The sequence below is a fragment of the Poecile atricapillus genome, chromosome 9 (genome assembly GCF_030490865.1).
Source record: "Poecile atricapillus isolate bPoeAtr1 chromosome 9, bPoeAtr1.hap1, whole genome shotgun sequence".
In the NCBI taxonomy this organism is placed as follows: domain Eukaryota; kingdom Metazoa; phylum Chordata; class Aves; order Passeriformes; family Paridae; genus Poecile; species Poecile atricapillus.
In genome coordinates, this window is record NC_081257.1 from 7,526,069 (window position 1) to 7,537,709 (window position 11,641).

Genomic DNA, 11,641 nt, shown 5'->3' on the forward strand with positions numbered 1-11,641 from the left:
CCGGGATGGGACGCTGGCTGCCGTGCCGCAGCCGTGGTGGATGGGCATGGCACCAGGTGGCTTGGCACAACTTGGCACAGCGTGGCACGGCCCGGCGCGGCCTCAGCTGCCCACAGCTCAGCCCAGTGCTCCACCAACCGTGCCCAGCCACCCTGTGCCACCACCCAGTGCTCAGGTGTGGGTGCCCAGGTAGCACCTCCAAGACACCTCCCAGCTGGGGCAGGGGTGCCAGGTGCCACGCGAGGTGCCACCCTGCGAAGTCACCTGCCTGTCCCTGGTGCAATGGCAGTGGGCACAGTGCCAGTACCAGTCCCACTAGCAGTGTCAGGCAGCATCGGACAGGGGTGGGCACATGCCAGCCCTTGGCATGGAAGTCTGGGCACTTGCTCCTCACCTCCTGCAGTGTAATTAGGGCAGGATAAATGTGGATTAGCATGAAATCTGTCATCTCTGCAAGCACATTCCTGGGGGGAGGGGGGCAGCCTGAAACAGGGGCCGCCCTCATGCACATCACCGTAACCACACCAGACTTGTCAGCTAACGAGCAGTTCACTGTGCCACCCCACTGCTGGCACGGACAGCCCCGCTCCCACCGGGTGCCCTGCTCGCACTGGCTGCTCCCACAGCTGTCCCCTGTGTCACCGGACAGCAGGCTGGCATGCATCTGCCACCCAAACATAGCCCTGGGCACCCACTCTGCTTCGTGCCAAGGAGGGCAATAGCCAGGGTGCCAGTCCATCCATCCATCTTTGCATTCATCCAGCCATGCATCAACCCATCCCTCCATGCAGCCACACATCCATCCATGCACTCATCCATGCACTCATCCATCCATCCACGCATGCATCTATCCATCCCCGCATCACTGCATCCCATGAGCTGCTGGTGCCCCAGTCAGCCACGCCGGCTGCCTCCCAGGCATGCAGCATCCCCCAGCACCAGTGCCCAGCGCCTCCCATTTCTGATCCAGCCCTAATAACCACACAGTGCCAGGCTCTTCCCGTTGCCACAGCAACTCGGCAGCGAGCAGAAAAGGTGCTGCTTGGCCTTACATGTGCAAGGTCAGCACCTACACTGGAGGTCACGGTCACCCCAAAACCCAGGCCAGGGGAGCACAGCAGTCGCACTGTGGGGAAACTGAGGCAGGGTGCTGGCAGCTGCCCTGACCGTGGGATGCTGGGACCCAGCTGCGCTAAAAATACCCTCGGGCGCGTGGCGGCGGAGCCGTGCAGGTGCGAGGCACCGGTGGAGATGGACAGCTTGGCTGATGGGAGCTGATGTGGCCCCGGGCTCCAGCGCTGCTTAATGAGCAGCCGAGGAGGTTTTATTTAAAGCCAGTGTTGGCGGCAGGGCCCGTGTGGATGGACATGGAGCAGGAGCAGTGCTGCCCACAGCCACAGACCGTGCGTGTTTCAGCATCCCTTGCCCATCCTGGACTTGTTCTGAACATCCCCTGCCCACCCATCCATCCATCCATCCATCCATCCATCCATCCATCCATCCATCCATCCATCCCAGACCCTGCCCTTGTTCCCTGCCCTGAACTCTGGACATGCACCTAGGCAAGGGATGCCCATCACTGCTCCTCTCCTCTTTTCCAGTGTCTTGTTCTAGGTGATTTTTGCCCCAAAACTAGGGCAGAAGGGACCTCTTCATCAGGACGAGTTCCATGCAAATGTGGCATCTGCCACCACTTCCGTCAAAAGGAGCACAAAACCAGCTCACAGGGCAGCAAGCATCACAGACCCATGCCCCATCTTTTGGCATGCCCTGAGGCATGAGCTGCACCTTCCCCTGCACAGGCAGTGCTGAAGCAATAAAGGTGTCATTAAGTGAAGCTGGTAATGACTCTTGATCACCAGACAGCAGCCCCAAGCCTGAAGCAGTGTGCCCCATTGGACCCTGTGCAGGCAGGCAGGGTGAGGAGCAGTTGATGGGCTGGGTGCCATCGTGCCCTCACTGTGATCGCATGTCCTGGGCACCGTGGTCCCACAGGCACCTCAGTTCCAGGGACACTGAAACCCCATGCCCTGGGCTCCATGACCCCATGACTGAGCACCCATGACCTCAAGAGCATCCTGGTCTGATGCCTGGGCACCTTTCATCCCAGGAGCATCATGATCCCATGGGCACTGCAATTCCATGCATCCATCGTGCCACGAATCCCAGGGGCAGCATGAGCCATCTGCCAGGACTGCAGGGCCATCATCACCCCATGTCAGGAGCATGGTGCTCCTCACATGCCTCGTGCCCCACAGCCACCCTGGCCATGGGCTGGATGTGGCTGAGAGCAGGACTTTTAGAAAAACCCTCCCAGACATCCCAAGGTCAGAGGGCCATGGTGGGACACGATGCAAAGTGGGGCCCTGGCCTGGCAGGAACTGGGGGATGGTTCCAGGGTGGCCATAGCAGCACCGTTGTGCAGGTGCCCTCCTTTCACTGGCACAGCAACAGTGGGTGCCCGCTCCTCAGTGCATGGCCCCCTCAAAGACACAAAGCCTCAGCCAGGAAAAAATATAATTAGGTTTTAATGAGCAGCCAAGAGGCTGGAAACTCCATGGGAGCCCTGGGAAGGTGCACCATCCCATAGGGAGGGTGCCCCATAGCATCCGGCTGCACACTGCATCCCTCCTCAGGGGAGTGTGCCTGTGGTATATGGGGGTCTGGGAGATCCCACGGTGCAGGAATCCCATCAGCACACAGATGTGTCGTCGTCCTCCTCTTCCTTCTCTTCCTCCTCTTCTTCCACCTTCTCATTTTGTTCATCCTCTTCCTCGCTATCAGTCAGCTGCCCCCGGGGAGCAGGGGGAAAGGGAGGACCCCAGTCCAGGTTGATGTAGGTGACAGCCAGGTTGACATAATGCTCACCATCCAGCGCGGCCAGGACACGCTCCAGCTCACCCACCAGCCCCGTGAAGGACGGTCTGTCCTCGGGCGCCGGCTCCCAACAGCTCAGCAACACCCTGTAGCTGCACCGATACCCCAGTCAGCGCTGGCAGCCCCCCAGGACACCCCCTGCCACCCTGCCCACCCCCAGCTCCACTCACAGGGTGTCGGGGCAGTGAGAGGGCTGTGGCAGGCGTCTCCCCTGCAGCAGGTAGCGGGCCATGTCGTAGGGGTCCACCCCGGCGTATGGCGACGCCCCACGTGTCAGCAGCTCCCACATGAGCACCCCGAAGGACCACTGCCGAGAAGAGAGCTGCCATGGGCACACAAGTAGGATGAAGATGGGGGATGGGGAGGGGGGGTCATGCCTACCACATCAGACTTTGTGGTGAATTTTTGGGTCTGGAGGCTCTCCAGAGCCATCCACTTGACGGGCAGCTTGGCGTGGCGGTGCTGCCGGATGCTGTAGTACTCCTTCCCAAACACGTCGCGTGCCAGCCCAAAGTCAGCCACCTTTACTGTCAGCGTCTCGTCCAGCCTGTAGGACACCAGGTCAAGGTGGGGACTCCTGGGCACCCCCAGACCCAAGCAGTTACCCTCTGGTGGAGGTCTGGAGGGCACAGCCACACTCACATGCAGTTCCTGGCTGCCAGGTCCCGGTGCACAAACTTCTTCTGGGCCAAGTACTCCATTCCCAGGGCCACCTGCAGCCCGAAGCCAATGAGCTCCTTCACTGTAGGGCTCTGTGAGATGGGAGCAGTGAGCACGGAGACCTTGGCACCCACCATGGCTCACCCCCCTTGGGGTACCCCCTACCCGCTCCTGGGTGCGGATGAACTGGCGCAGGTCCCCGTGGCGCATGTAGGGCAGGACGACAAGGGGCAGCCCATGGCGGGGCAGGCACACCCCCAGCAGCGAGAGCACCTGGGGGTGGTGGAAGCTCTTCATGAGGATGCCCTCGCGCAGGAACTCCTCCACTTCCTCCAGGTCCGTGATGCCTGCGGAGAGCTGAGCTATGGCCATTCCGCTGCTGTGCCACGGGAGCACGGGTGGGAGGGGGAGCTACTCACGGTGCAGGGACTTAACAGCGCAGTGGAGGTCGCCCAGCAGCGGGTCCGTGTAGGTGCCGTGGTAGACGCTGCCAAAGTGTCCTGCAGGGACAGGTGGCACAAAGCTGGCACCCACACACACTGGGCAGGTAACACCACAGCCAAATTGGGGTGTAGAGTCACCTTTGCCGATGACCTGGTGGCGGTGGGTGACAAGCCGCTCCTCAGGGATGAGGATGTCCTTCACTTCCTCCAGCAGCTCCGGCCGCAGATCCTCCAGGCAGCAGGATGAGGCCCTGAGCAGCGGCATGGGGGATCCGCCGCCCGCTGCACCAGCCCCAGCACTGCCATTGGCACCGGCACTGGTGACTCGTGTGCGGGGCCCCACGGGGCCGGGAGTGCCCGCTGTGTTCAGCACTGCCGGGACAGGCAGAGGCGGGGTGAGGGCTGGCAGCACCCAGCACCCCGCCACCCACGGGTGACACCCACTTACCCAGAACCTCTCTGTAGTCGACGCCGGGGCGCTGGGTGGTGATGGGGGGGTCGCTGCGGCCGGGCTGTGCCAGCAGCTCCAGGTTCTCCGTACCTGCAGGCAGCAGTGAGTGGGTAGGGGGTGGCGTGGCAGGGGTCTGGGGGGCACCAGAGTGCCCGGCGAGCACGGCACTCACCCCGCCTCTTACTCCAGCGCCAGCGGAACAGCACGGCAGCCAGGATGCAGCAGACCAAGAAGGTGATGCCGGTGCCCAGAGCCAGGCTGGCGGCCAGGTCCAGCGAGGTGGGGGGGGACAGCACCCAGCCCAGCGCCTCACAGGCTCCGTTCACACAGATCTGGAGGATCAGGGGCTCAGCAGGGATGGGGTGGGGGGAACTGGGGCGGGTAGCTGCCCACCCAGGGGGTTCCTACCTCCACGGGGGCCCCAGCGGAGGTCAGGCGCAGCTCGCGGGGCAGGCGGCACGTCACCTCGTTCTTCAGGACGTTGGGGTGGCAGTCCCGGCCCCCCACCGTCATGGTGATGTTCATGCAGCTGGCCACGGCATCCAGCCCCAATTGCTGCCCAGAGAGAGCACCGTGAGCTCGGGGGTCCTGGCAGTGGGACCCCCTACTCTGGCTCACCCCACTGCCCCACGTACGTGCACCTCGATCTCATCATCGCCGGGCTTGAGGCGGAGCCGCCTGCCCTCCTGCTCCAAGGGGTAAACCTTGGGCCGGGAGTAGTAGCGGAGGCGGAACAGCCAGCGGCCATCGGCGCCGTCCAGCAGCACGCTCAGGTTCCCCAGCACCACCTCCTTGGGCACCTTGCTCTCGAAGGGGAAAGCTGGACTGTGGCACAGCAGCCGCTCCGGTGCCGGCGGGTCCTCACACTCCTGCGGGGAGGGAGATGCTGAGCACCGGCTCGGAACGTGCCCAGGGGATTGCAGTGGGGTGGGCAGGGCTGGGTGATGGTCCCACACCCCGGTGCTTACTGTGGCTTGGGTAATCACACCACCGGCTTCAAAGCGGATCTTGGCGCGATACACAGAGTCCAGGTGGGTGCCGATAATGGTGAGCAGCGAGCCCCTACGGTGGGCAGGGATCAGGTTCCCCGGGGTGCACATGGTCCCCGGGGTGCCTGCAATTCCCAGCACCTCATCCAGCCCAGCCAGGGCAGTTGGCAGGACAGGGCTGTCCCCTCAGCCAGGGGAAGGGAGCCCACGCACTCACTCATAGCTGCAGCTGGGGACGATGGCGGATACCGTGGGGTCAGGGCGGTACTGGAAGGGCACAGGAGCCGGGAACTCCTCCCCGTCGATCCACAAGGCTACCCGGGCTGGGCCCAGGCCAGCAGCGGCGGGAGCCGTGCATCCGATTGTCCCGTTGTCCTGGCTGGAGGCACGACAGCCGTGGCTGGGGGCACTGCGGGGGCTCCCCGTGCCCGTGCCGTGCCGGGACCCTGCTGTGCCAGGCGGGGACAGAACAGGGGTGTACCTGGGCTGCCCGGCCAGGGCACACTCGGAGCCATTGATCGTCACCCGCCAGCTGCTCCCTGCCGAGAGGTGTCTGCCGTGCAGTGACAGGAGGGTGCCACCCCCCCGGGGGCCAAACGGGGGGTGCAGGGCACTGACGCTGGGCTCCTGAGCAGAGATGGGGTCAGTGGGATGGGTGAGTGAGCCAAACCCCCCCAGAGTGAGCCAACCCCCCCCCCCCCCCCGACCCTGCCAGGGGCGCTGCCGGTGGGGAACCATACCACGAAGACGAAGCCGCCGAGGGTGGCGGACCCGTAGACACGGAAGCCAAAGGGTCTGGTGGGTTCCTCCACAGTGAGCACCACATCGGCCGGGCCCCCCACTGCTGCCGGCCCCCCCGGCTCCAGCTCACACACCAGCACATCCACAAACTCCTTGCGGCGAGAGGTTGGCAGGGGTCTGCGGGACAGCGATGGGGAATCAGCCCCAGGCAGGGGGGCAGCCCCAGACCCCTTTCTGCTGCTGTCCTGTCCCAGCACTGCTGCACACCTGTAGCTGTGGCTCTCCTCCGGCAGCACGGTGCAGCCTCGCCGTCCCACTGCCACCCGGTAGGCACCGCGGGGGCTGCGGCTGGGATCGGGGCTCGAGTGGGAGCGGAAGGTCATTCCACAGAGCGTCACCCGTGTCCGACCCCGCAGCGGGGCGCTCCGGGGATGGAACTGTGGGAGAGGCACCTGTGTCACCCCAAGCCCCCAAAGCCCAGTGACTGTTGTGGGTGCAGAAATGCTCTTCTATGAGGAACACAACACCCATCCCAGGGAGGGGGTTCCACCACATGCCACCCAATTTGCCACGTCCCTCCCCATCCGAGTGCTTGGGAGGTGTGAGGAGCAGGGGGACGGCAGCGCAGACCTACGTCGGTGAGGACGGGTGGGCAGCTGTCCTGCACCCAGTGGCTGCTGCACTCGTGGCGGCGCCTGCACCCATCCCCGCACCAGCCGCAGCCCATGAAGCGCTCGGCCCGCAGGCAGTGCTGGCACGTGGAGAAGTGGCGACAGCCAGGGCCGGTGATGTTCAGGAGCCACACCTGGGGATGGAGAGTGGAGGTCAGGGGGACACGTGGAGCTCCATGCCCACCCTATGCCCCTCGTCTGAGACCCCCTACTCACCTTGGTGCCAGCAGTGAAGAACAGCGAGTGGCTTTGCAGCCCCATGGCACCTCGCACTGGCCCTGGCTCTCCCAGGGAGAAGTTGGACAAGGTCACAAGGTAGGAGCTGGAGCGCTGGAGCACCATCTGCAGTAGGGCAGAGCAGGGGGCTAGGCATAGCCCACATCCTGCCAGGACCTGCCACCCCTCCCGATCCCCCATCCCACCTGGAAGATGCGTCCTTCTGCTGTGCCCAGGTGGGCCACAGTGACATCTCCCATGGCAGTGACGAAGAGGGAGGTGAGGAGGACACCTGTAAGCTGCCCGTTGAACAGGTCCACTTTGTGGGAGGCAGCAGGGATGAGGGTGGGCTGATCCCAGCAGCTGGTGTTGATCACTGGTGCTGACAGATTCACCTGTGGCCGAACACGGGGTGGTGACGCGACCCTGGCACCCTGACTCCCACACCCTCACAGATAGGCACCAACTTGAGCTGTGAGATATTTTGGGGCAGCACCAGATTGCTTAAGTTCCCCTCCAGGCTGGGAAATTTTTGGGGAAAAAACCACATCAGTAGGCCCTCCCTCAGTCCCCCATGTGGCGTCAGATCCGATCCTGCCCTCCCCTCCCACCCCATCTGGATATAGTTATTTGTGCTGGCACCACAGGATGCACACTCCAGCATGACCCCTGGAGCTCAGTGAGGGACTGGGGTTGAAAAGAGACACCAGGAGCCATCGTGTCCCCACCGGACACCCCCAATGCAGAGGGGCTGGGGTCCCCTCTGAGTTTCCCCTGCCACAGTGTGAGTCAGCAGCAGTGAGCTGTCTGCTCTGTGCAGGAAGAGGAGGGGATTTGGCTGCACCTTGCCCGGAGCCTGGCTGAGGACACCAAAACTTGTGTCATGTGCTGGGATGAGGGGGCCCTGCCAGGGTGCCCACCCATCTGCATCCTGGCCGTGCCGGGGCTTGTACCTGGGACACGGTGTTCCTGCCCCGCGGCTGCGGCAGGCGAGGAACCCCGGTGACTAATTGCACTTCCGTCTGCGGTTTATTTGCCCAGAGAAGGCGGTGGCTGGGCCTGGGGGACAAGGCAGGAGCAGCCTGCACCTCACACATCCAGCCTGCAAAGCACCGAGGCCCTGTGGCTTTCCTGCTCATCCCCCCCCCCCCCCAAAAACAAGCTGGAGAGGATGGCTGGGGTCCAGGGACAGTCACCACGGACACCGGAGTCGAGGCTCCTGGGGAAGCCATACCAGGAGAGGAACTGGCCCAATGCGTGACATGTGGCAGTGTGCCCATGTGCTGACACGTGTACTGGTGAGGTGGGAGCTCAACAGGATCCCCGCCCGCACCCGGCCTCCCCGGTGCAGCGGGGCTGCCGGAGCACAGCAGCCCCTGCAGTAGGTGGTGGGTGGCTGCTGAGCTGACTCACACCTGGTTGATGCTGCTCTCCCCCCGCCCTACCCAACCCCACCATCCATCCTGCTCTACCAGTGTTTCCCAGCTCCTGAACCCACTTTCCCACATCCCAGCCAACCCCCAGGGTCCCCGGGCCGGATGCGGCGCAGGGTGGAGCACTCACATTGTGTGGGCAGTACTCCACCGGCTGGAAGAAACTGAGACCCCGCAGCAGTGGCTGGTGCCCGGTTCCACAGCACTTCTCCATGCCCTCCTCCATGGCCTGATTGAGGAGGCGGAGGGGGAAGGCGCAGACAGCCGCGTTCTCCTGCGGCACTCGGCTCTCCGGCCAGCTCTCGGCAAAGGCACCGAAGAGCACGGTGTCGGTGTCGTTGATGCCGAGGTCGCGGGCCAGGCGTGCACCAGGGCGGGCAGCGTGGGCTGCCTGCAGCACGTTGTAGGCGATGTCCCTCTCAGCATCCTCCTCGCTGCTGCGCCGGCGCCGGCGCTTGGACTCAAAGCGGCAGTCGAGGACGAGCTCGCGGTAGCGGCGGAGGTCACGCTCGTGGGTGCTGAGCCGTGCCAGGCGCGTGTGGAACACTGTAGATCCCGGCTGTTCTGGCTGCACCATCAGGAAGTAGACGTGGTCCCCGTCGGCAAAGGAGTGCACGTAGTGGATGGTGTAGTTGTTGCGGTATTGCGGCAGCACCGTCAGCCACTGGAAGTCGTTTGAAAAGCCATCCAAGGTGCCCTTCAGGCGTCGGACGGACACCGACTGTGGGCTGTACCGTGCTGCCACACTGCTGTTGACGGTGGAGCCGAGGTAGAAGAAGGAGGCGTAGGAGGTGGCCACCACAGTGGCACTGGTCCCCAGTGGGCTGACCACGCAGTCAGGGCAGAATGCAGGGCTGTTGCCCATGGCTGAGTACAGGCAGTGCGTGGCTGTGATGGACACCTTACCGTCCTGCACCTCCAGCTGGTGCTGATAGCACAGCCCATGCTGTGCCGTGCCACAGCTGTACAGCCATGGCTCCAGCGGGTCCAGCAGCAACAGGACATTGTCTGTGTCCTCGGGGCCGTCTGTGGTGGCTGGACACAGGCGACAGATGTCACACTTGGCACTGCCCACCGGGCCGGTGATAAGGACAGAGAGCAGGCGCAGGTCGGGGCTGACCAACAGGATGCGGTTCCGGACGGCCACAAAGACAGCGACTGGGCCATCGGAGTCGGTGAAGACAGCAACATTCTGGATGGGGCTGCCAGCATCGAGGCTGGGCAGTGTGTAGGGGATGGAGAAGTTCCTGATGGAGCTGTAAGGGATGCGGGGACACTGCCAGGCACCAGCACGCAGCTGGGTCAGGGCGAGCAGCAGCCAGAGGCACACACAGCACAACAGGCCCATGCTGTGCAGTGCCACTGGTGTGGGGTTATTGACGGTGCTCAGCACCCAGCAGGCTCAGAACTCATATGAAGGGTGGGCCACCATTGCATCTGCCAAAATAAAAAAGGAAGGGTTTTACCCGCTTATTTTAGGTGAAGACCTGGGCACAGCCACAGTCGGGAGTCAGTTGGGGGTGCCAGGGTTCCCAAGGGCCAGATGATTTTGGGTAGTGCCGAGGGAGGATCAGTCACACAAAACCTCTTCCGAAATACCATGAGTAGGAGGTGATGCCAAGCTGCCTGTGGCAGAGGGACAGATCCTGCCTTCTGCCACCTACAGACTCTGCCTGTCACCCTGGGGCATCTCTGCCCTGCAATGACCCATTCCGGGGACTGGGATAGGGACCCTGCCAGCCCCCGGGACAGCAAAGGGAACTGGGGATCCCTGCGGGACTAGAACAAGGCCCCCGCCAGCCTCCCGGGACTGGGACCACGAACTACCCCCGGCCTCCACCCGCGGCCCCGCCGCAGCTCACCGGGTCCGAGGTCTCCAGTGGGTCCGGCTGCCCCCGCCCCATCCGTCCTGTCGGGTGCGATCCGGGCGCTGCCGGGCGGCAGGGCGCTCACCTGGGCGCTGCCGTGCCGTGCCGTGCCGGGCCAGGGCGGAGCGGGGCCGGGACGGGGCAGGCGAGGCGGGACGGGCCAGGGCGGAACGGGGTGGGCGGGTCCTGTCCCCGCACCGCCCGGGGCTCCCCGAGGGCCGGCACCGGCACACGCAGCCCGGCGGGACGGGGGTGTTCGGAGATCGGGGTGCCCGGAGGGTCGCTGGGCACTGCCGGGGGGACAAGCACGGCTGGGCACGGTGCCCAAGAGGCGCACGGGTGTGAGTCGGGGCCGCTGATCGGAGCACGGCTGCAGGGCTGGCACAGTGCCTCGGTTGCCCGCGGCAGGAACGGGTGGCCATCGGGCGAGCCCCGTGGCTGGGAGGCGGCTGCCAGCAGCATCCCTGGGTACGAGTGGGGTCCTGCATATCGGTAGCTCTGGCCCCTCGGCCGCAGCCCCCAGCCCCGCTGCCATAGGGACGGCTGACACCCCGACAGATGGAATCGAAATTGCCGCTTCCCCAAAGTTCCTGCGGTGGCACCGCATTCGCTGCTCGCTCCCAGGCCAACAGGGCAGCCTTGGCGAGTGGAGCAGGCTCAGCACCGGAGTTCCCAGCTGGGAAAAAGGAGCAGGGCTGGGAGAGCCACAGCTTTGCCATGGCAGCTCTGAGGATTATTTCTGTTGTGCCTATTCTGTGTCTCATGTCCCTTTCCTCCCTGGATGCTGGCAGTGGCAGGAGGTGCCAGCACCTCTGGGAGTGACTGCTGTTCGTAGGGATGTGGGAAGATCGTATACATCCTGATCCATACATGGATTTGCACTCCACGTGCCCTGCTGCCCTTGGACGCTGGGGCCATGAATCCCAGCTTTGCACATGGACCTTTCCTCCAGGTGAGCAAGGTGCTAGGGACTTTGGTCCCAGGAGAAGCTGAGCCTGCCGAAAATGCCCTGTGCCTGCCGTCCGGCCAGCCCCGGCCCTCCCAGGCTCCCGGTCCGAGTTGTGCAAGGCCCGGAGTTCCGCTGGCTCCGGGCCTTACCCAACAGCTCCTTCCTCCGGCTGCGCCTCTGCTCGGTTTCGACATGAGCTGGCCGTGGCCAGCTCAGCCCGGGGATTTTGCCGCTCCCAGTCTTCAGCCAGCGCCGCCTCCTGCCAGCACAACCCCGGCAGCCTCGCACCACTCCCAGGCAGCTTTCCCGGCTCCCAGCAGATCCCCGGGGCTGGACTGCACCG

General features: G+C 64.2%; 1 protein-coding gene across 1 annotated transcript; it reads right to left on the bottom strand.

Annotated features, from left to right (window-relative positions):
- Positions 1 to 2,513: 2,513 nt before the first annotated feature.
- MST1R (macrophage stimulating 1 receptor) lies at positions 2,514 to 10,493 on the bottom strand. Its single transcript, XM_058845357.1, has 21 exons — positions 10,344 to 10,493; positions 8,612 to 9,918; positions 7,255 to 7,443; positions 7,049 to 7,174; positions 6,796 to 6,966; positions 6,429 to 6,598; positions 6,161 to 6,338; positions 5,902 to 6,047; positions 5,638 to 5,799; positions 5,400 to 5,493; positions 5,067 to 5,300; positions 4,840 to 4,986; positions 4,604 to 4,763; positions 4,429 to 4,521; positions 4,119 to 4,352; positions 3,957 to 4,037; positions 3,703 to 3,884; positions 3,520 to 3,629; positions 3,259 to 3,424; positions 3,048 to 3,184; positions 2,514 to 2,969 (listed from the first exon to the last, which is right to left on the bottom strand). The coding sequence occupies exons 2-21, from the start codon at positions 9,827 to 9,829 to the stop codon at positions 2,693 to 2,695; spliced, it is 4,275 nt and encodes a 1,424-aa protein (XP_058701340.1). The 5' UTR covers positions 9,830 to 9,918; positions 10,344 to 10,493; the 3' UTR covers positions 2,514 to 2,692.
- Between the last annotated feature and the right edge of the window lie 1,148 nt (positions 10,494 to 11,641).

What these genes read in the sequence shown, in the direction of transcription:
- MST1R (XM_058845357.1), bottom strand. Translation starts at nt 9,829, where the DNA reads ATGGGCCTGTTGTGCTGTGTGTGCCTCTGGCTGCTGCTCGCCCTGACC. An exon ending in TGGAGTACTGCCCACACAAT is followed by an intron (nt 7,444 to 8,611) that starts GTGAGTGCTCCA and finishes GTTCGGCCACAG; the next exon opens with GTGAATCTGTCAGCACCAGT. An exon ending in TCTTCACTGCTGGCACCAAG is followed by an intron (nt 6,967 to 7,048) that starts GTGAGTAGGGGG and finishes CTCCATCCCCAG; the next exon opens with GTGTGGCTCCTGAACATCAC.